Genomic DNA, 22,880 nt, shown 5'->3' with positions numbered 1-22,880 from the left:
CCGGTGCATTCAACTTTAGCTCGCACCAGAAAAGTCCTCTCGACTTCTAAAACACGAAGTAAGATCTCTGTCTGCATTAAACTTTCCCCTGCTGGCCCACACGCCTTCTATCATTACAAGAGCCTTATGTACGGCCCCAAACACGCTTGGCGGCTGTAGAGGCCGGACAAGACCTCGCAAGTGAGCCTCCCGATCCGGTTCTACCAAGCAGCCTGCAACGGAGAACGGCCAGACCATTGTGCGTAGTAGCGAAGGCGGCGATAATTGTGATAGAATGTCAATCGTCCGCTGCACGTGAAATTGGATGTCTGGACTTGCGGGCTGCCATCCTGAGACAACCACAAATAAGTACGCCATCGCAGCTTGTGCCCAGGCCTCTGTGACCAAGGCAATCTGGTCTGTGCCAGGATGCGCTTGCGTGTGGAAGGCGTCAAGCAAGTTGAGAGGCTTCACATTCTCGCCGTTGGAAGCTGATCGAGTATTTATTGAGGCAATTCTTGCTTCCAGAGTAGTCTTGATCGACGTAGCCCGCTGGACAAGCTGCATAACATCGAGAGTACCTTCTCTTTTGCACGTCTGTTTCCAGGCGTCGAGAGCGGCAATCTCTCCAATGTGTAGCATCACCCAGTTCTCGCATCCTATCACAGTCTTGAGATCAATGGCAGGTCCGGTGCTGTCGAATCTGTTTACGAGCAGGCTGTTGTGGTAGCTGTAAAGTTTGGGCGGTTTCTGTAGCACTGTGCTGGCGATGACGTCCTCAAATACAACGAGAGCGGAAGAAAAGCGAAATGCTGTTTGCTCAGCACTGGTGACATGTACACTCACAGTGCCGAATGTTGAGATTGCTGGACCCAATCGATTGAGGACGCCATCGAAAGATGATCTAGCACACGCAATTCGCACAGCATCTTCGCTCTCACTCTCGAGTAGCTGTTGGAATAAAGCCACAGCCGCATTGAGATGGGCTTGACAGTTCTCGAAGCTCATCACTGTGGCCTCGAACCGGTGAAGTTGCATGATGCTGGTTAAGACTCGAACTGCCCCAGCTAGGTGCTGAGTGATTCCTTGGCTGATGATGATCTGCAGTGCATCACTGAGCACAGCAAACGCGTCATTGGTCTGATCCAGTAAAACTTCTGAAGCACTTCGATGACTTGCAGCTTCTTGCTCGAGGGATAGGTAGTACGAGCTTTGGCACAGCGTGGCTTGTCGTATTACTGGACTGCGAAGCAGAAGTTCCAAGATCCAGGCCTTGCCGCAGGCAGGATGATGAAACGGGAATAGGAAAGGGAACAGATTCTCGGTGTAGAAGGCGATATGCACTGTGTCGGCTTTTCCGAATTGCTTGGTCCCCGGTGCGACATGTTCGCCCCATCTGCAGCCATGCTCAGGAGAGCCCACGACCGTGATGGTTGACACCGAATGAGGAGATGGAGGAGTATTGCTGACGTCTACGGCTGGCATGGAGCCATTGCGTGTTGGTGGGCTGTGATGCGCCGCCGACGATTTCTGTGACACAGGATTCCAGCTGTCCTGAGATGGTTCACCGGCGGGATTCTGCGTAGGAAAGATGTTGACCGAGTGATCGCCACGGCGTCGGTGTGCGTTCTCTTTGACCTTGCACTTGATTTCCTCCTGCATCTGCTCCTGCCGCACTCCGCCGTCCATCCATTCAGGCCGGGCCTGGCTTTGATGACACGGGATGTGAAGTCCGGCGCACGCATTACACGTCGGTCGGTTGCCGTCGCATTTCTTGCGTCGCAACTTGCATGTCCAGCAGTTGGAGGAGTTTGATAGTGTGACCTGACCGATATCTGTGGTTAAGTCCAGATCCATGTCGGTCAAAGTGGAACGCGTAGGACCGGCAACACGGCGGGTCCTAAAATCGACCACGCTCTGAATTGTACTTTGGATCGCTCAAGCGCCTCAAGAATCCTGGAGACGAACGCTGCAATCTGAGTGGAATGACGAGGACGAGTGAGTTGAGATGAGGTTGGTGAAGCAAAGCTCTTTCAGCCCCTCACCAAATTTGGCAGCGGCACGCGCGACCGCTCCTTTCACCGTCGCACGCCTACAAGTGGCCCTAGCGTTGCCAAACAATGTCTTTTGTTTCGCAAGCCCTAAAGATTCGAGTATGCTACAGGTTGACTCCCGTTTCATTCACTCACAATTTTAGCCCCAACTCTAATTTCATCTGATCCCTGTCAGCCCGTGATGCGCGGCACCTTCGACTGGTCGATCAAGAAACAGGGTCCGTGTTGGAGCTGATAAAGGCCTCGCACTCTTGGCTGATGCACCGGTGAAGCCTTGGATGTCGAAATCCATCGAGGCCGTGCGAAGAAGGTTCGATTGTCTCACGAATGATGCAATACGAAGGCTGCAGGGGCTGAACATGCAGAAGCTGGGGACAACAAAGATAGGTAATGGTACGCTGTAGCAATCTCCGTATGGATGCCTGCTAAGTCGCCTGTGAGAGACAAGTCTTTCCAGATCGACACTGGACATGCAGTAGTTTCAGCCTATGTATCTCGTGTCAGAGTAGAAGGCTACCCAGCGTTGATGGCTTAAGTCCATCAGCTTCGTGTGTTCGCTTGATATTCTGATCGACTCACTCTTTTGACAATAGGTCACTACTCGTGCACTTCTCTGATGGAAGGCAAGGACTCCAAGGAGCGTCGTCGGGAGCAAAACCGTTTGGCACAGCGACGATTTCGAGGTTTGTCTGTCCTGCTCGATTTGAGTATGGCTTCAGCTGATAAATTTGCCGTATTATCAGAGAGACACGGCAAACGAAAGTCTGCTGATACTGCCCTGGATGAGAGTCGACATGGATCGTTTAGACGTAGTCCGGGCGCTGGACTTCCTGCTGAGAACCCGGACACCCTCAGCCCGATATTCCAGTGGCCTTACTTGGATACCAACTTCGCAAGTCCCAAAGACAACACTTCTCCAGCGACAGTATATCACGATAGCTGCGATTCCGCTGCCGGCAACAACATCTGGTCGACCCCCCTTAATTATGCCGAGACCATTCCCGCTCTTAGGCAGATGTCATTTGACGGGGATGGGATCCAGCAGTATCTGGAGGCATGCTTTTGGAAGGACTTCGGTGAATTCTTGGGCAACACAGGCAGTGATGTGACACCCACAACGACTCCAACGAGCAGTCAAGACGATACGTCACGAACGAGTACCTTGCATGTTGCGGTAAAGAAAGGCAATGGCAGAATAGTGCGCCTGTTGTTGAAGCATGGTGCAAATAGCAACCTCAAAGACGCCACTGGGCTTACACCTCTGTTGCAAGCAACGATAAGTGGGCACGAAGAGATAGTCGAGATCCTGCTATCGCATGGAGCTTTGGTCGAGCAAGCCGATGACCAAAGTCGATCGGTCTTGCATTGGGCTATCTTGTCCGGAAACCAGCGACTACTCAAAAGGTATCTTAAACGCGGAAAAGGGAGCTATCCATTTGTGAACGGCTGTGATGGCGAGGGAAAGACTGCGTTACATCTTGCTGTAGAGATGGGGCTCGATGCCGCTGTAGAAGTGCTTTTAGAGCATAATGCCGAACTTGACTGACCGTTGACATAATGTTTCGTGTCCAAAGTGAGGGGAGGATACAGCCTGCTGAAGAGAGACGTGTGGGGGACCGCAGCGCGGTGTTGAAGAGCACGCAATGAATGACTTCACTTCGCAGAAGCGCCCAAACTTCAGTTGTTCAGGAGGCTGTTCAGGAGCTGGAGATCCGCAAAGCATTGGCTGACGCGTGAACGCCATGTGTCGAGACCCTGTGACGAATACTTCACCGGAGCACGACAGATCTGGTATTGTACGAACCCCATATCTGGAAGTGTAGAAGGAGTCGGGGCGTACAGAATCGCGACCATTCACCAAAATCGGGAATATGCTCACACAAAGCCATGCTACGCTTCGCATCCTCAACCCAATCGTCTGGAGGCAGTGCCGTTACACCGAGCACAATATCTTCCCAGATTGTGCTAGACGGCCTCACAAGATCGGAGAAAGCTGCCCGTGGCTTTGTTCTGCGGACTAGAGGTTCTGACAAGACGTTAAGACAAGGAAGGCACAATACAACAACAAGACAGCAAGTGTGAGCGATTTTCCATGGAGGCCGCAGTCTCTGATATGGCGAGAGTCCAATGCAGCGGTCATGGTAAGATCCTACCACGCAAGACGATTCGTATCCGTCCTTGAAGGTTACCGAAAGTGTTCGAGATTTCCGAGAGCATTCGACGAAATTCTCCGCAAGTACCAAAGATGATGTTTGCCAAGTGGCGCCGGGCGTAATAAGGCTGCAACCTCTCGTCTCAGCTTTGAGCTGGATGAGGTGGCTATGACGGTAAAGGCAGTGTCGCGGAGTCGTTTACGGTAGTCATCGCTCCTACAGCCTATTCGAGGCGTGGTATGTTGATGTCCAGACAGTTCCAGCGAATCGATCGCGAGGGACGAGATGAATGGCTTCTTCGGCGGCTTGGAAGCTAGCGAGTCTGCCAACACCGAAGGCACGCTATTTGCGGCAGCAAGTCTCGAGGAAAACAATGCGAAAGAGGCCGCCGTCAAAACGATACTGAAGGAGATAGACTGGACGTAGAAGGCATAAGAGGTAGGGAGTTCTCTCGCATGACGCATGACTACTCATCGTTTCGTCACTATGTCATTCCTGCGACATCTCGCCGCTTTCGCGATTGCCCTCAATCTCGCTCTGGGTGCAATCATTCCACAGGTAGGAACTCGAAGTGATGAGCGGAACAGATCATGCAGCAATGGCCCTCTCACAAGAGACTGTTGGCACGATGGGCTGAGTATTGCTACTGACGCAGAGACGAAATTTCCGACGACAGGCAACACGGTCTATCAAACACTTGAGATCACAAATACAACCTGCAATCCAGATGGGAGTGGACCAAGACCATGTATGCTGGTCAACGGCCAGTACCCCGGTCCGACGATTAGAGCTTCATGGGGAGATAAATTGGAGATAACGGTCAAGAATCGACTGCAGCACAACGGCACCTCAATCCACTGGGTAAGTGTGATTCCTCTCAGACTTCATGCTGGAAGTTTCACTAACAACGACTTATAGCACGGTCTTCGCCAATATCACAACCCTGGAAGCGATGGTGTGAATGGCATAACACAATGTGCTATTGCTCCTGGCGATGAAGCGACTTACTCGTTCCAAGCTACGCAGTATGGCACGTCTTGGTATCACTCCCATACATCAATCCAGTATGGTGATGGCGTCCTTGGTCCGATAGTGATCGAAGGGCCCGCTTCAGCAAACTACGACACCGACCTGGGACCATACATGTTCTTCGAAGTATATGGAACATCGACGGCAAGGCAAGCCGGATGGCAGGCGCGCAACAAGACTCAAGCATGGGGCGGGCCACCAAAAGCGACGAACCTTCTCATCAATGGGACCAATGTCAACGCCGATGGTGGCGGGAAGTATAATACAGTCACAATCCAAAAGGGCAAGAAGTATCTTCTGCGACTCATCAACAGCTCGGTGAACACATATGTTCGTGTATCACTTGATGCTCACCTGTTCAACGTTATTGCCTCCGATTTCGTGCCTATCAAGCCATTCAAAGCGGAAACACTGCTTTTGGCGATTGGACAGCGATACGATGTGGTCATCGGCGCAGACCAAATACCTGGATCATATTGGTTCCGCGCAAAGGTCTCTGCATTGTGTTACAGTAATACTGCACGCAACGGTAGTGCGATCTGGAGCTATGGACAATGGAATACCTCCGTGCCGCCCACATCATCCCCATGGCCTAACGAGCCCCTCAATTGCGATGACCAATTGGTCAGCACATACTGGAAAGGTGAAGTGTGAGTTTAGGGAGTTGAGACAGATTCGTGCTCCTTGCTAATTTCTCGCAGGCCAAGTGCATCATTTTCGAACACCCTGACCGCGAACCGTACTCATGCAGTTGCAACTCCAGGTGGCAACACGATGGTAGCGTGGGTTCTGGACAAACCCATCTGGACAAACTACTCAGACCCAACCATAGGGTATGCGATTAGAGGGGACTCAAACTACCCAGAACTCTTCAACACCATAGAAGCTGCCCGTCAAGGTCAATGGAACTACTGGCTTATCGTCAACGACCCGAGACAAAGTCTACCATTCGCCATTCCTCATCCGGTCCACTTGCATGGCCACGACTTCTTCATCATTGGCAGTGGATCTGGACCTTTCGATGAGGCGACGGCCAATCTCAACTGGAAGAACCCTGTCAGGAGAGATACAGCCTCGCTTCCAGGGGCTGGCTGGTTGGCTCTCGCCTTCAAATCTGACAACCCCGGGACTTGGCTAATGCATTGCCATGTCGCATTCCATATAGCAGAAGGATTTGGGGTGCAGTATATCGAAGCTCCAGGACAGATCAAGCTACAGGATCCAGCCACCTATCAGCAAACTTGTGACCGTTGGGTGGAGTACGACAAAACGGCGATTTATCGTTACGATGATTCTGGGCTTTAGGAATCCTTGCTTTTGAAAACTGCGGCGGCGTCTCATGGTTCGGACCCAGGGCAATAGCGATTGTAATTTATCAATGCGGAGTTTTCCCTAATACATGGTGGTTCAATTCAGCTCCCTATTCCAGTACAGTCCCTACACAACCTACACAACCATCTCAAAATCTTCAACGTGGAGGTGACAACAACTCCCAATTTGATAGTCTGGACTGAAAGTGATGACTGCACACTGCTTCTTCAAAGCAATGTCGAAGTCATTTGCTGAGACATTCTCGTTGCTATTCTTCTCGCAAGACATTGCAGGGTAACGCCGGTCCTCCATCCAGTTGACATAATACATACTCGGTACCTTGTTACTTGAGCTCACTCCTTCCGAGGTCCAGTGTGCCTTCCAATCACTGTTAGGCTGATGATCATGCTGAGACCATAGTCTCAGCTGTGCTCTGCTGCACATTCAGTGATTCGATAGGCGCAGCCTCTTTTCCGAATGTGCCAAATTTGTAGTCAGCTGCGTATTTCCCATAGTCCTCTAAAACAGGATTGGACACGTCAATGGCCCATTTCCCGCGAGCGAGCATGTCGTCGCGGAAGTCAGTCATGAGTCTCTCCATATCTTGACCTTGGGCTTGCTGATCACAAATCTTTACCAGAGTCTTCCCAAGTTTCATTGCGTCTGTGAAAGCACACACGCCAGCCTCGCCACGGACTTGATATATGTTAACTTTACCTCCAGACTTGAAGTGTTCGTGAAATACTCACAAGGTGTCATAGAATGAGCTGCATCACCAATGACCATGACTCTCCCTGCTGGGAGCTGTGACGACTCGAGCTGAACTCCCTGAAGTTGGAACCCAGGGCTTTTGTATCCTTCAGTGGGTACCTTATCGACCAGCTGTCGAAGATGTTCAGGGTATGCTCTTGTTTTCTCTCGTGCGAAGTCTGCCAATTGTTGCTGCGTTGCTCCAACTGTCCAGCCAGGATTGGCATCGGTGGTGAAGGGGGCTTGCTTGTCCACCCACAATAATATGTAGTAGTAGTAACCAGTCTGGCCATCGTCGCTGACCTTGTTCAAAGCACAGAAGATTGCACTTTGATCGTTGCTGCCCAATGTCGAATTCATCACAATGTAGCCGGAATGGGCAAGTTTGAGCTGAGTTGTGAAGTCTTCGCCGCTGAGAGCAATCTCACCAACAATCGATCCAAGGGCAAGTGGCTTCATTACGTCCTTGCCCTTGAGAATGTGTTTCCGGACCACACTCCTAGTGCCCTCAGCACCCACAAGAAAGTTGCCCGTGGCCGTAGTTCCATCTTCAAATCTGACCGTCACCTTATCGTCGCGCTCTTCGATCGATACAAGTCTCTTTCCAAACTGGACATCGATGCCTTGCAGTAACCAGTTCCGAAGAGTCTGCCGATGAGCACGGATAATCTTGCCCGAATCATCGCTCTGGACCCCGACTCTCATGTTCGGTCTCGTCACATCATAGAAGGCAAATTGTGCTGGAAGATCGAGTGGACGGAGATGACTGGTTTGCTCGACTGGGCCTAATTCTGCTGGCATCAAAATCTCCAGGCCTTCGAGAGCTTCGCCGAATAGCGAAAGTGCCCATCCCTGTTGACGGGCGTCTTCGTCAGGATCACGTTCGAAGATCTCGAAGTCGATGTTGTTCTGTTTGAGTTGGTGGGCTAGAGTGAGACCGCTCATGCCTGCGCCGATGATGAGAACCTTCATGTTGCTGGCCTGAGGCACCTCGTTCGGCTCGCCGAGTAGCTGGAGGTATGGCATTTCTGGAATTTCTCCTGACAAATCAAGATTTCTTGTAGGTGAATGTGATGTTCTTCTAGATGAAACGGGGAATACGCCAGGACTTACTATATAGTCCTCTTGGTTGCCGAGCCGATGCCATGATGTCAAGCCCTCACAAGACTATTTCTTGTTCAACAAGCATTATTGCAATGCAAAGTAATGCATCGCCGCTGACCTGGCCGAAGCGTAACCCTTGGCTTACTTTTTGCATAAGCAGCACGACGTAGTGACTGATCGTGCGATTGAAGAACTGAGTGAGTCGTACGCAAAAAGTAAACAGCTTACAACATGGTTTCATAGAATCAGCTGTCGTAGGGCTGAAGTGTGATTCCCGACTCGTTATTTGAATCGAGCAACGACTTATGGAAAGCGCGCGCACGCTAGAACGAGCTAGCGCAAAGCTAAACTTGGAAGTGAATGAAACCGCACCCGGCGCTCGATGCGGTGAAAAGGCGCAGCAATGGAGCCCATCGCGGAAGGTTACAATGAATAGGAGAACCACTTCAATTGTACAATCTTCACTCCTTAAAGATGTCAACGCAGAGATCAGTGAAGGCAACTTGTGAACTTGCCGGTGAAGTCCAGCGAGCATCACTACGGTTCTTCCAGTACTGACTTGGGGTCTGAGATCACGCGAGATCCACGAAACAATGATAAAACAATAGCTTACTTTTGATTTAACTGCTCAAAGAGGCAGAAATTCTCATACATTCATATGTCTCTAACACCATGCAGCGATGCAGTGAGCACGGATTCCTCAACCTTCAAGCCAACGTAGCACAAATGATGCCGTGGCAGAGCTCATGGTTGTACATGATGCGCTCCTTGATGGCGAGGCCGACATCTCCTAAGAGCTCCTCCCACTCTTTCACCGTGCGCTCTCGACTACCGCAAGCGCCTAGCATGACCAAGTCCAACGACGCTAAAAAAAGGCGGAACCTTAGCTTCAGGCAGCACCATGTCGTTGATCAAAAGCGTCGACTGCGCATTCATGGCAGATTTGATCTGACGAAGGATATCCGCCGACTTTGCATCGTTCCAGTTGTGGAGAATCCAACCGAGGTGGTAGTACTTGCTCCCTGCATGCAGAGGTCAAAACTGTTTCGTCTCAAGCTCTTCACTGCTGAACTTACCTTTGGTAGGCTGGTCCTGGAAGAAATCGTGACCCATTACTTCCACACCCGGCGTTTGCATCGCATGCGCGACTGTAGATTGAAGGTCCTGTAATATCACACGGTCTGGAATGTTCGGAAAGCGGGTCCTGAACAGCGCGCAGTAATGTCCTACATTGCCACCAACGTCGACAAAGACGGGCTTGTCTGCATCCAAGCCTTGCGACTCGCGCTCGAACGGGTATTGATCTAGCCAGCGACCACGTACCGACTGCTCCATAGCCATGTACTTGATGAGTGCATCTTTGTTTATCTCGTTCTGAGCGAACCATGAGTATGTGTCGAGATGTGTACCGTAAGCAGGTTGGAAGACGGTGTCTTTGCCGTCTGTGATGTCTCCATATTTTTTGCTGCTTAAGAAAGCCGGCATCTCTTGGAAGAGAGGAGAACAGTTCTCGAAGCTTTGATGCCGATTAGCTGCGTACTTTGCCTTGCAAGGAGTTCTCACAAGTGTGTCACGATCGTGACCGCTGACGCATTGGCCAGATTCTTGCATTTCTTGTTGGCTGCAAAGAGATTGGTGTTCGGTTCATCGATCATGCCGACAGATGCCATGTATCGAAGCAAGCGACCTGGTCTCGAATGAGCACAAAGAAGGGGTCTAAAGCCCACAATAAACATCGCGACACACCTAGAGTCAGGGGATGCGCATTCGTCTGCTTCTGAAGTTGTTCAAGAGTCTTCGGCCCAGAAACGGCGAGCGTTTGGAAGATCTCAAGATCATGTCCGATTCGAGCAGCTGATGTTTGCAGGGGCTGGAAGTGATTAGCAGCTGCATTGTCGTTAAGTTCAAATTCTCACATATAGAGAACTGTGAAGAGTTAGCCATGTTGTATTGCAATGAATACTTATTGATTGATATCGTCCTACATGCGAGTTGCCGTCTGTTCTGGAGTCTCCACGCCAACAATAATTCGTGCAACTCACGAAGAAGCAGCTTCTTTGACGGACCGTCTGCGGTAGCTAGAAGCTGCCTCACATGCTCGAGATTGGGTGAAATTATGAGGACGAAACGTTCGCAGTCTGGCTGACTACCGTCATTCTCATCTTTGAGCGTGCCGTTGTGATATACTAGAGGTCATTCTTGGTATTGATCATGGGTCCCTCGATGGTGGTACCTAGAAATGGCCAAAAATAGAGCATTGCTCCATGCCGATCATTGAAGAGATAGGCGACATTGCAGTCGGTCAGCATGCGGTAAGAATGTAACCAGTTGACATTGAGCATGGCTTTCAATCCCCGAGCGAAACAGATACCGGTGAGTTCTCGGCCTTGTGGAAGATTTTGTACAACCACACTTCTCGATAGACGGTCACTTGGCCCGCAGCCGCAAGGAGCACTATCACATGCAAATCAGCTGAAACATGGCGCCATTCGAAAGTCATCGGTGTTGGAAATAGTTTTTGACCGTAGATTCAAGCCTCGTGCGTCTGTGGAAGCACGATTACGGATGACCGTTGAAATTCGCAGAGCTTATCCAGTTTGCCCCTATCGACATCAGACCGCTTCGTATCAATGGCTGCCCCTTTCAGCTGAGCTCCTGGATTGCGAAGTTCAGTGATCGCTCTCCGACTATGTCAATGTATAAGTGGCCTTCAATCTGTTGACACTCTTCATCAATTTGACACTCTACATCGATCGAGTGTCTTTTTAGATTGTCTCACCAGCCTTCTCGAAATGGCTTCCGCAAAAGTGTTGTACTTTTCTGGCGAAATTCCACAGGGTGATCCACAGGGAGACCAGCAGGATCTTTTCAGGAAAGTTCGTTTGCTTAGCAAGGAGAAGAATCACCCTATCCTTGCCTCGTTTCTCGACGCGGTCACTGTCGGCCTGAAGAACGAATGCAGTCAACTAAGTCGAGACCGAAGAAGGGTGCTCCCAGCGTACGAAAGTGTCCTGGACCTGACTGAGCATGTGATCGACGTGAGGAAGACTTCGATTGGAGGTGCGATTGAGCGAGTTTTGTCCCTGGTGTTCCAACTCGGAAGTTTTATTGCCTAAGTACCATGAGTCTGGAGGGCCAAGATACAAGTATGCTGACAAGACGAAGGTACCATGAGATCCATCCTCTGGAATATGACTTCAATGCTTCCAATACATTTATCATTGGAAGAGGCCCAGGATTGCTGTCAGGGGCCGCCATTGGCCTTTCTCCTCGGTTATTCATGATACCGATCGTCACAGAGTATCTCGTCCAAGTCGCCTTTCGGTTTGGGATCGTGGTCGATGAAGTTTGTCGCTCGTTAGAAACTTCACCAGACGAGATCAACGCTGATGGAGCGTGGGTATATTGTGCTCATGGAGCTGATGAGACAGCGGCTCATGAAGCAGTGGCTCGGTTCAATACTGAAAATGTGAGAGATTGCGGTATATCGCGGCCGTCCAGCGCTGACACCTTTCCAGGGTTTCTCAGAGACAAGTATGGCCTCAATATTCAACGTAGACGGCAACTCCATCAGCATTGGCGGTCCACCTTCGACGTTGAGGGCCTTGTTCTCGGAGTCAGAATTCTTCAAGTCGACAACAAATGTACCGATGCGGAAGATCCAAGGATCCTGGCACTCAGCTAATGCTTACGGCATTGAGCATGTCAAGCAGGCAGTGCCTCAGATCGAGGGTGATCACCAGATGCACCTCCCTCTTTTCTCCCCAGTAACCGGAGAGCCATTCGCCATGGCAGATGCCACGTCTCTGCTTCATAACATCATGGAAGAGATGCTGACGCAGAGAATACACTGGGACCTGACCATCGACGCGGTGACCACTCGATTGAGAGCACTGTCGCCTGAATCTGTTAGGCTCATCAGCATCCAGCCCTCACACTACGTCGAAAGTCTTCTCACACACTGGAGAGATCAAGTCCCGGGGGCCACCTCGTCCGCACAAGACATGATGTCGGCGGTAATGGAAGCACCATTGGGGACGAGCAGAGCTAGAGACGCAAAGTCTTCCAAGATCGCGGTCGTTGGAATGGCGTGTAGATTCCCTGGAGGTGCTGACAGTACCGAGAAGTTCTGGGAACTGTTAGCACAGGGAAAAGATGTTCACACGACTATTCCGCCGGACAGATTCAATGCCGAGACTCACGTCGATCCATCAGGGCAGAAGTTGAACACATCGAAGACGCCATACGGTTGCTTTGTCGATAATCCAGGGGCTTTCGATGCGACGTTCTTCGGTATGAGTCCGCGTGAAGCTGAGCAGACAGATCCAATGCATCGGTTGGCCCTTGTCACTGCGCATGAAGCCATGGAGCACGCCGGCTTCGTTCATGGTCGAGGGATACATAACCGTCGAGTGGGTACTTTCTACGGCCAAGCCAGTGACGACTATCGCGAGGTCAACTCGGGTCAGGAAGTTGGGACATACTTCATTCCTGGTGGCTGCAGAGCGTTTGCTCCTGGACGGATCAACTACGCCTTCAACTTCTGGGGTCCTAGCTTCAGCGTGGATACGGCGTGTTCGTCCAGTCTGGCGGCGATACAAGCAGCTTGTACCTCTTTATGGAGTGGCGACGTGGACATGGCTCTGACTGGAGGTCTTAACATTCTGACCAATTCAGATGTCTATGCAGGTCTGAGCATCGGACACTTCCTATCTCCCACTGGTAATTGTAAGACCTGGGACGAGGGTGCTGATGGATACTGCAGATCTGATGGTAAGTAGAATGTTTGAGCTGCGGTGTCCAACAAAAAGCTGACGATGTATCCAGGCGTTGGTAGTGTCGTCTTGAAACGACTGGAAGACGCAGAAGCCGACAACGATAACGTCTTAGCCGTCGTACTTTCGGCAGCAACTGACCATTCCGCAGAGGCCGTATCGATCACTCACCCGCATGACCGAGCCCAAGCACATCTCTTCACCCAGGTAGCCAGACGAGCCGGCATTGATCCACTGAAAGTGGGATATGTTGAGATGCATGGAACCGGCACACAGGCAGGCGACAAGAACGAGATGACTTCTGTTACAAGCGTCTTTGCGCCAGAGAATCGCCGGGGTGGTGCAAGTGATGTCCCATTGCATGTAGGCACCGTCAAGTCGAGCTTTGGCCATGGAGAGGCAGCTGCTGGTATCATGGCATTCATCAAGACCATGTTGGTGTTCCAAAAAGGAGTCATACCTCCTCATATCGGGATCAAGACAGGTCTTAATCCGACTCTACCTGACTTGACGAACCGCAATGTAATCATCCCATACAAGGCCACGGAATGGAGATCTGGAAGCGAACATCGACTCGCAATGGTATGGCCCCAAAGACTGTGCGTCCTGAAGTGTCGGCTAATCTTTTCAGGTGAACAACTTCGGGGCTGCTGGTGGGAACACTTCCATCATTCTGGAGGAAGCAAAGCCTCGACCCAGATCCGGCGAAGACCAGCGACTTTTGCACGCCATCACCGTCTCAGCCAAGACGGCCTCCTTCCTTCACGAGAACCTCAAGCGCCTGGTGGAGTACATGGAAAGCGAGTCTGCGTCATCCATTGCTGATCTCTCGTACACGCTCTCAGCCAGGAGAGCACATTACAACTACCGAGCTGCAGTCAACGCCAGTTCTCTTCCAGAAGCCGTAAATCAGCTCAGGCCTCACATCGGGACCTCACTGACCCAAAAGCCGCACTCAGGCAAGCTACCACCCATTGCCTTTGCCTTTACAGGACAAGGCACATTCTATGTCGGCATCGGCAAGCAGCTGTACCGAGATTGTGGTTTCTTCCGCCAGCAGCTGGTTCATCTAGATGGGCTTGCCAGACGCCAGCACTTCGAGTCATTCTTGCCTGTCATTGAGGGCACATGTGAGAAGAGCCATGTTTCGACGGAATCAATGCATTTGTCCATCGTGTGTGTTGAGATTGCTCTGGCTCGACTTTGGGAGTCGTATGGCATAAAACCAAGCGTGGTCATCGGGCATAGCCTGGGAGAATATGCTGCGCTTGCCGTCGCGGGTGTCGTCTCTGACAGTGCTGCCGTCTTCTTGGTTGCCACCCGGGCTCGTCTTCTGGATTCAAAATGCAGGACTGCAACGGACGGGATGCTGTCCGTGACCACATCCGTCTCAAATGCCCGAGAAGTAGCAGGCGATTTCGAAATAGAGATTGCGTGCATCAACAGCCCAAACGAGACAGTCGTCGGAGGCCAAAGCTCGGTTCTGGATTCGATTGCGGCGAAATTGAGCCAGGCGGGCCACAGGACATTTCGTCTGCCGGTGGCGCATGCATATCATACCCGTCAAATGGATATCATCCTGGACGACTTCATGAACAAGGCCAGAGCGGTGGTTTGCAAGAAGCCTCGCATACCCATCATATCTCCACGCCACGTCAGAGTTGTAACGTCCGTGGATGCAGTTGATGTCTCGTATCTGGCCGGGGCTACGCGGGATACTGTCGACTTCGCCGGTGCGCTCAACAACGCTTGGGATACAGGTGTCGTTTCTGATGCTACCATTTGGGTTGAAATGGGCCATCATCCAACTCTGTGCGGGTTCATCAATCGAACGCTTCCAGCGACTCGGCTCGCTTGCCCCAGTCTCCATCGAGATCAGGACGGTTGGACGACTATCTCCAAAGCGATGTGTGCCTTGTACAATGTTGGAGTACAACTTTACTGGAATGCGTTTCACCAGCCTTTCGAGAAGGCACTGCGATTGGTGGACGCCCCGACCTATGCCTGGAACAACAAGAACTATTGGATCCAGTATCGAGGCGATTGGAATCTGACGAAGGCACAAATCGTGCCTGAATCCAAGCCACCAGTGAGAGGTTTCTCAACTTCCAGCATTCACCAGATCTTGTCAGAGCAATACAACGAGTCTTCGGCAGAAATCACAGCTGAGACTATCATAACGGATCCTTCGCTCCAGGAAATCGTTGACGGCCACGCCATGAATGGGCACGGCGTCGCTTCTTCGGTACGCAGCGTCGTCGGTTGACTTTTGATCCAAGCGCTAATTTCAAGCAGTTTCTTCACGCTGACATGGCTTTCACCTTGGCCAAGCGCATCAGTGACCAAGCGTTGCCCACTTCGGTCACCCGAGGTCTCAATGTTCGTAACTTCGAGTACCATGAGCCTGTAGTCAAGCAGCAAAAGACGAGCGAACTCCAGCCCATCATTGTCTCCGCAACAGCCGACCTTGACAGGCAGCAAGTAGAGGTCAAATGGTTCAATCCCGCGAAGGAGTTGTGGTACTGCCATGCCACAGTCTCGTACGAGGACACCTCATCTTGGCTTTCAGATTGGGCTCGTTCGTCGAAGCTAATCACAAGTCGCATTCAGGCGCTCAATGCTATGGCGACCGCGGGATCTGCAAACCGACTGACGACCGGTCTGGCATACACGCTTTTCGGAAAGCTTGTGAATTACTCCTCGATGTACCGGACGATGGAGTCTGTGATCCTCAATGAAGATGAAGCCGTGGCCGATGTCGTGTTCCCGGAAGACACCAGTGGTTCTTGGACTATCCCTCCACATTTCATTGATGGATGCGTGTCGCTATCCGGTTTCATCTTGAATGGTGGCACTCACTTCGAGAACACAAAGAACTTCTACATCACTCCATCGTGGAAGTCGATGCAGTTTGCGAAGCCCCTGACACCCGGTGCTCGATACCAGGCCTATACCAGAATGATTCCAACGGGAGGCAACTCCTTTGCGGGCGATGTCTACATCCTTGAGGGATCGGAGATTGTTGGACTTGTGGAAGCCATCGTCTTCCTGCAGTGGCCGAGAGTCATGCTAGGGCGCTTCTTCAGTCCCCCAGACGCAAGCAAGCAGAAGTCGGCAGGTCCGGCTGCACATGTCAAGCCAACAGTGCTCTCCAAACCTGCAGCTACGCCAGCCCGTCCGTCGAAACCCTCAAGCACGCAGCCCTCCTCAATGCCGATGACTCCACAGCTCGAGCTAGGCATCTCAACTCCGGAATCTACGAGTGCTAGCGCCAGCTCCTCAGACGATGGCCTGGACAACGCAGGAAGCAAGGACGTGACGGACCAAGCTCTTGTCATGATCGCAGAAGAGCTTGCCGTCGACATTGGCCAGCTCACCGATGAAGTCGAGCTATCCGATCTTGGTCTCGATTCGTTAATGTCGCTTGTACTTTCACAGAAGCTTCGTGATGGACTGGCGATCGAAATGCGTGATGCGTTCTTTCTGGAGGTGGATACCATCGGGGAGTTGAAGAAGCTGCTTCACTGAAAGTCTGGTCGCGTTATGGGAGGCCATTGTAATGAGAACATTAGATGAGGGTGGTGTTGTGGAAGGTCGTCACATCCTGAACATATAGAATTCAATGTTTGATAGAAGTGTACGCGTTTTTGTCCCAGATGATTTCGAGTCACGTGACAGAAACATGACAAACTCCCGGGACGGCCGGATCAACTTGAGAAGCCGAAAGTGGACTTCACCTCTCCACTCAACACATCCACTCACAACATCGTGCACCATGATTGCTTCTCGCGCCCCGATCAAGATATGCGGCCTGTTGCTTGATTCTGGATGTGCCGCTGCACTTTCACTGCGGGCAATCGAGGATCTCTGACCGACGACCCACGTGCACTTGAACGAACTCCCACGTGGGCGCGGGGTGAACTCTATACGAAGTTTATTAGGAAAGACTGAAAGATAAGACGCTTTGTGAGCAGTTTTCCTTTGAGGCATTCATTTGCACTTGGTCCTTCTTCCTCACTCGTCCCACTATCAGAAGACCGCTCTGCTCACCTCGAGTGCCTCTGACATTGACAGTAGCTCGATTGAAGGCCCATCTAAGTCATCTGCCCTTCCTCTGGCACTGGTTGCAGCGGACTCTCGTTAGCGAAATCCCAAGACAGCTAGAGGCTCCCGCGACTGGGTCTCTTTTGGGAGCTGCTTGATCTTATTGGGCTACGATGTCTCGATGTGGCTGCGTTACTTTTTGAAAGACGCAGCCTCATATAGCCACTCCGGCACCTCAAGCAGCTATGCATCGGAATCTACCAACTTGATACCGCCCGCTGACAAGCCAAGTTAATAGCTATAACTCGAGTATGTCGCTGGCTTATACCACGTGCAGTCGTCCACTCCAGCATCTAGACCACGTAAACGTGAGCCAGAACGACCGGCATCAACACCTCGAGCCGTCACTGTTCGGTTGTCAACCTTGAGAGTTTCTAGCCGGCCTCTTTGGCGTAACGCCTCCATGATTTTGCATCCACGTGGCTGGGGGCTTCGACAGGTATAAGACTTTCTCGATTTCATTCGAGAAACGCTGCTGGACCTGGGCAAGTGAAACATTTTGAAGCATCTCCTTGGACTGCAATCCTTCTGTCTCAGCGAAATGTCGCTCTTCAAAGTCATCACCGGTACGCTTACCGCCACTGCACTTTACAAGTCAGCACTGGCCGATGGCACTACCTCAGAGCCGCAATTCGACGTTGCCATGATTGCTGAAGCAGGACCTCCGCCATCGCCATCCATCGCCACCAACGTCCCAGCACAGACCATTGTGTACGATGCTGTCGCCGTGGAGAGCTCGGCTGCTGCTGAGCAGACGTCGGATCCAAGCAAGGTGAAACGAAATGCTTGTGATCCCCAGCAAGCAGGCGCTGGTCCAGTTCCAAGTCCAGATACTGATTCTGCCTTTGTGACCTACTCTGCGTTTGTCTCTGCAGCTTCAGCCGCACCCACTCCGTCTGGCTATGTCAACACTTTCAAGAACTTCAATGCCATGAACAATGCTCTTGGTTACATGGGATTCACGCTGCTGGACACCTACGATGTTCCCCTGTGCTCCAGGAATTGTGATGCTATCAACGGATGTAAGTGCGATATAAAGCGAATCCTAATGCTTGGCTTACGTCTCCACAGGTGCCGCTTTCAATGTTGGTGAGTCACACAATTGATCACATTACATCGAGTGTTTTGCTGATCCCCTGAAGCTTTTGAGCGCTCGCCATCGAAGGATCCTTCCCCAAGCGGTGGCAACTGCGAGCAACCACCCACAACGTAATGCCTCTCTAACAATCCAGTCAACAAAGACCTTATCACTGACTTTGAACAGTACGTTGATCAAGTGCGTGTTCTGGGGTGGCCCAGTAACGTCTGCAAACGCAGTGAACAACGGACAATGGCGCAACAACTACCATGTTGTGTAAGTTTCATAACATGTTCCGACATCTGACTCCACTGATAGCCTTGAACAGTATTGCTGGCTCCAATGGCTACGTGAACCAGACCGTCGACTACTGCAGTGGGTACGGCGATCCTCAATTCTTGGGTAGCAATGCTATCAGCGCACCCAACGACTGCAATGGCCAGAGCACATACATCGGCAACCAGTACTGGAACGATGGTCAACCATTCGACTCCCGTCGTTGTGTAAGTATACGCCATGAATATTCAGCAAGACTCACATTGTACTCATCCCAACTTTACATAGGCTGCGGCTTGCAACGCCCAAACTCAGGCCAACCAAAACACTCCCTGCCGTTTCTTCAACACTTATGTGATCTCGAGGAACGGCCAGTCGTACGGCCAATACTGTGCCATGTACAAGCAAGCTTGGGTTAGTTGTCAAGGATTCTTGCTATTATTGACCACCATGGTTGACCTTCTTGCAGGCCTCGACCTACGCCACTCAGAGCTCTCAGACGTATAACGGCGCTACGTACTCCATCTCGTACAGCTACGCCTTTGCCAACGCAGCCAATGATGGAACGCCCTGCGTCCACAATCCTTACACGAGCTGCAACAACCCCGGATCATGCTACACGTACCAACAATGCAATCCATCCCAGAACTGCTATTGCGGTAAGCAGCGCTCTTGACCCCATTCACCCACGATTATACTAACACTTCTTAGGTACCGACGTCAACAACAATAAAGTTTGTTTCCAGTCAGGACCATGCTCGCCAACATGCAGCACCAATGCTCAATGTCCAAATGGATATATCTGCTTGAACGCCAACTCGTGCTGTGGCTACAGCGTCTGCTCGCCGAACACTGTCTGCGCCAATGGCTTGAATACTCGTCATATCTTCCGCAAGCGACAAGCGAACGAGCTGTCGACTACTTATGTTCCCGACGGTATGACGCCTGCGAACAATGGGACCGATGATAGCTCCTAGAGTGTGACTGATCGAGATTTTGCGTCGATGACTACATTTGAAGAGTGTGATTAGCCATTATGGCAAATCTATTCCAGTTGGATGAAATTGATGAGACTTAGTCACGATGCCACATAACGAATTGATAAGATCTATTGAGACCATAACCCCGATCTTCATTTGCTAGTTTGGTCTTTGGCCTTTCAACGCCGGCTGGTTCAACTTCAGATATCGATCGCCGCCATTCTCCAGCCTCCCTCCACGACTGATCAAAGAGCCCTCAGTCTCATATATCATCGCCAACTCGTCGTCTTCGTCTGAGAATGTATACGTTCGCAACTCCGCTTCCTCCCACCTAGCGTCGAAATCTCATTAGTATCTCAAGGACTGAAAGAGAGTTGGCAGGTTTGGATTGCTCTCCGCAAAGGAGAGGCGAGGAGAAGTTCGATCTGGAAAGACCGTCAGCCAAAGCCTTTCGCTGCCGGGGTCGGATGTTGTAGACGTACGTTCTCATGGCGAGGAAATGCCGCACAGCGTTGTCTGCATTGCTCTTTGCCGTGGTCTGTCAGGGATGCGTCTCGGATTAGATGGCCGTCTTTCGAGACGGCGGAGGAGTGGAAGCCTTGTCCATGGCGCATGACGTGGAGGATTGGGGGCATGGTGTCGTTATCTTGCACCGAGACAGAGCAAGTTCTATCGTATCATGTTGTCAAAGTGAACCCCAATGCCGAAGAAATTGCTGAGGCGATGATTTTGCGCCATCTTATCATCCATACTTCCGGGAAATACTTGATTTCAACCTGTTCCGCGGCCGCACGTGTTGGTGTCCTGACAAGCTCCGTCAATTTGGGCTTGATAGCTGGTCGTCATTCTGCAGCGGGAGCTACTCCTTGGTGAGCTCTAGACAAAGCAAAAATATTGCGTACTTGACGTCCAGAGGTCTAGGCTTGTACGACTGCAACGCTTTCTGAGCTTTCGACGGTCTGAAGCTGATCTGTCTTTCCGTGCTTGGTAAGAGATATAAGTATTACGAAAAGAGAACGCAGATCGTATACTTTGAACTATGGTAATGACAGACTTCAGCCCAAAGATTCGCCGGGACGGCGTTATCTACACATCTAACTAGTCGCGTCCCTTGCAAGTCGCGCAAGACTTGCAGCTCATTCGCGATGATGCCGTTGCCTGGAGTTAGGTGATAGATCCAAGTTAAGGTCTTCGAATGTTGGCTGCACTGCCGTTAAACGACGGTGGCGGCGGGCTATCATCCTTGGTGATTCCACATCGAGCAAGGCATTCTTCAGTGCCCCAATTTGCCCCAGTGCCGATGTCAGGGATGTTATTGCTGGTGCTGTTGTTGACATCGAATCCGAACGCCGCCTTCAGTTCGTCGAATGGTATTCCGATGTTGAAGACTTGGTTGAGGTTGGTCGTACCCGCGTCCGCGTTACTCAAGGCAGAGATGAGAATCGCATCCTCGCAAGCTAGAGCCATGTTAGTCAATGACCCATAAAGGCTGTCACAGAGTTTGAATCATGGCTTCAAGCTCTGAAGCATTGTTGATCGGCGGTTGAGAAGCACGGAAGTCATTCTTCCAAAGCACTCTGCTGAGAACGTACCTTGATTTACCATGTAGTGAACGCTCCCTCTAGGAAAGACAGTTGCCTTCCCAAAGTCGAGTTGTGTCTTGATAGTATGGGCACCGTTCTCCTCATACATGTAGGTAGTGGTGTTACCCGAGACGGCGGTGACCCAGTTCACTGCTCGCGCGTGGAAATGAGGAGTCAACATAGCACATGCCCCAAGATTGATCCAAGCCACTGATGTAGTGGTCAGCAGGCCCTTCAAGGCAGGACAGACGTTGCACTTACTGGTCATCTCATTGCCAAAGGCGGCAGGGAAGGTGTTCACGTTGGCGTTGACCACACCGCCGGGTCTGGTGTTCCAGAAGTAGCCTTGCTCCTTGTAGTCGAAGACCCAGTTGGCATCCTCTGAGATGTACTGAAGACGGTCCAGCTGGCTGGCAGCACTTTTCAGCTTCGCAATCAAGTCCGGGTCCTTGGTAACATCGATGGCAGTGGTGCGCTCCAGCGCAGCCATCAAACAGATGCCGAACAGGAGTGGGAATTGGCGAAACATTGTTGATTTGTCGACTTTCCCAGCGTCGTGGTTGAGCGTCTTGCTGTGTTGCTGGCTAACCTGGTACAAGTGGTACGGAAGGGTCCGATCTTGAGAAGAGACGGCTCTGCAGGTAGGCGAAGATAGGAGGAATCTGAAATCGGTGAACCAGGTAGTTGGAAAGTTGGGTTGACTAGCAGATCCTGATGAAAGCTTGTAGAGGCCAAAGCTGAGTCCCAGGAGGAGCGATACGGTCCTATATATCCTGTATCCTCCCACAGAGCACGGGCACCACATGGAAGAGGGTGTCGTGCCATCCCCGAGCATGAGCGGCTTGAACGACAGACTTGACGATAGAGTAGAGAATGATGATATTGGAGGCTTTCGACATCCCGTAGCTCGTTTGGTCTTGCACCAAGCGTGGAATGCATGGATTTGGACAATGGACGAGACCATACTCACTCAGCCACGCTTGGGTGTCTAGTCAAAGCCGACCCATCGATATCGGTGTCGCCGTGATCCTTCACAGGGAGCCAACCGCCGTCCATTCAAAGATTGATCTCGATCTAGGCAGATGAGGCTCGAGTGGAGTGCGCATTCCCAGATAGATCAAGCCGCATACTGGACGGTGCAAGACGATCCACAGAACAAGTGGTACATCGAGACGCTTCGAATACAAGTCCTGAGGGCTTCTTCGAGCTATGTTGTCGATGCCTGCATGCTATGCTACCGGTGGCGTGGCGGTGACACTCTGCAGGGTGCGTACAAGATCAGCCATGTACAACGTGAAGCATCTATGACTTGCATCTGAAACGCAAGTAGCCGGCGAGGACATGTCAAGCAGACGCAGTCCACGCTGAGACAGATGACAGTTAAAGAGGGCGTTCGCCACCGGAGGCGGGCTTCTCGATCTCTTGCTCGTTCTTTGGTCAGGTTTGAGAGCCAACTTGGATGGAAGGGCTTTCATGTCGATGGCGCCTGATGAGCGGCGGCTTCAGCATTAGCGGACGCCATGGGAGGTGGGTGGTTGGCGGTGAAGAGACAAGTTCCGGACGACGCGTTGTTGATGGCGCCTGTCGCCAGGATGTTTTGGCTTTTGGCGGTTGCCAAGACCACTTTCTTCCAACCTCACCTCTTCACCTGCAACTTCTCCCTTTCTTCATCAATCACTTCTATCGCCAAAATACTGGAAATGC

General features: G+C 51.4%; 8 protein-coding genes across 8 annotated transcripts; 4 read left to right on the top strand and 4 right to left on the bottom strand.

The window, feature by feature from the left end:
* Positions 1-15: 15 nt before the first annotated feature.
* M409DRAFT_15823 (uncharacterized protein) lies at positions 16-1,836 on the bottom strand (the record flags this gene model as incomplete). Its single annotated transcript, XM_033803359.1, has 1 exon — positions 16-1,836. The coding sequence occupies one exon, from the start codon at positions 1,834-1,836 to the stop codon at positions 16-18; it is 1,821 nt and encodes a 606-aa protein (XP_033674432.1).
* A 906-nt stretch (positions 1,837-2,742) lies between these two features.
* Positions 2,743-4,612, top strand: M409DRAFT_15822 (uncharacterized protein; the record flags this gene model as incomplete). Its single annotated transcript, XM_033803358.1, has 2 exons — positions 2,743-3,437; positions 4,444-4,612. 2 exons carry the CDS (start codon positions 2,743-2,745, stop codon positions 4,610-4,612), a joined length of 864 nt encoding a protein of 287 aa, XP_033674431.1.
* Positions 4,613-4,672: 60 nt separating this feature from the next.
* On the top strand, positions 4,673-6,520 carry M409DRAFT_61910 (multicopper oxidase; the record flags this gene model as incomplete). The annotated part of the gene is made up of 3 exons (XM_033814936.1): positions 4,673-5,047; positions 5,105-5,865; positions 5,917-6,520. 3 exons carry the CDS (start codon positions 4,673-4,675, stop codon positions 6,518-6,520), a joined length of 1,740 nt encoding a protein of 579 aa, XP_033674430.1.
* A 409-nt stretch (positions 6,521-6,929) lies between these two features.
* Positions 6,930-8,302, bottom strand: M409DRAFT_15820 (uncharacterized protein; the record flags this gene model as incomplete). Its single annotated transcript, XM_033803357.1, has 2 exons — positions 6,930-7,222; positions 7,276-8,302. 2 exons carry the CDS (start codon positions 8,300-8,302, stop codon positions 6,930-6,932), a joined length of 1,320 nt encoding a protein of 439 aa, XP_033674429.1.
* A 785-nt stretch (positions 8,303-9,087) lies between these two features.
* M409DRAFT_61909 (uncharacterized protein) lies at positions 9,088-10,542 on the bottom strand (the record flags this gene model as incomplete). Its single annotated transcript, XM_033814935.1, has 6 exons — positions 9,088-9,262; positions 9,306-9,402; positions 9,457-9,896; positions 9,944-10,067; positions 10,127-10,250; positions 10,528-10,542. The coding sequence occupies 6 exons, from the start codon at positions 10,540-10,542 to the stop codon at positions 9,088-9,090; spliced, it is 975 nt and encodes a 324-aa protein (XP_033674428.1).
* Positions 10,543-11,172: 630 nt separating this feature from the next.
* Positions 11,173-16,683, top strand: M409DRAFT_61908 (uncharacterized protein; the record flags this gene model as incomplete). Its single annotated transcript, XM_033814934.1, has 6 exons — positions 11,173-11,468; positions 11,546-11,849; positions 11,899-13,153; positions 13,208-13,737; positions 13,787-15,400; positions 15,451-16,683. 6 exons carry the CDS (start codon positions 11,173-11,175, stop codon positions 16,681-16,683), a joined length of 5,232 nt encoding a protein of 1,743 aa, XP_033674427.1.
* Positions 16,684-17,800: 1,117 nt separating this feature from the next.
* Positions 17,801-19,590, top strand: M409DRAFT_15817 (uncharacterized protein; the record flags this gene model as incomplete). The annotated part of the gene is made up of 8 exons (XM_033803356.1): positions 17,801-18,281; positions 18,331-18,348; positions 18,402-18,468; positions 18,524-18,613; positions 18,666-18,840; positions 18,902-19,027; positions 19,083-19,272; positions 19,325-19,590. 8 exons carry the CDS (start codon positions 17,801-17,803, stop codon positions 19,588-19,590), a joined length of 1,413 nt encoding a protein of 470 aa, XP_033674426.1.
* Positions 19,591-20,775: 1,185 nt separating this feature from the next.
* M409DRAFT_15816 (uncharacterized protein) lies at positions 20,776-21,705 on the bottom strand (the record flags this gene model as incomplete). Its single annotated transcript, XM_033803355.1, has 3 exons — positions 20,776-21,050; positions 21,186-21,386; positions 21,438-21,705. The coding sequence occupies 3 exons, from the start codon at positions 21,703-21,705 to the stop codon at positions 20,776-20,778; spliced, it is 744 nt and encodes a 247-aa protein (XP_033674425.1).
* Positions 21,706-22,880: the final 1,175 nt, after the last annotated feature.

The sequence above is a fragment of the Zasmidium cellare genome, assembly GCF_010093935.1.
Source record: "Zasmidium cellare ATCC 36951 unplaced genomic scaffold M409scaffold_1, whole genome shotgun sequence".
NCBI classification, from domain to species: Eukaryota; Fungi; Ascomycota; class Dothideomycetes; order Mycosphaerellales; family Mycosphaerellaceae; genus Zasmidium; species Zasmidium cellare.
This window is presented reverse-complemented; position numbering and strand designations above follow the sequence as displayed.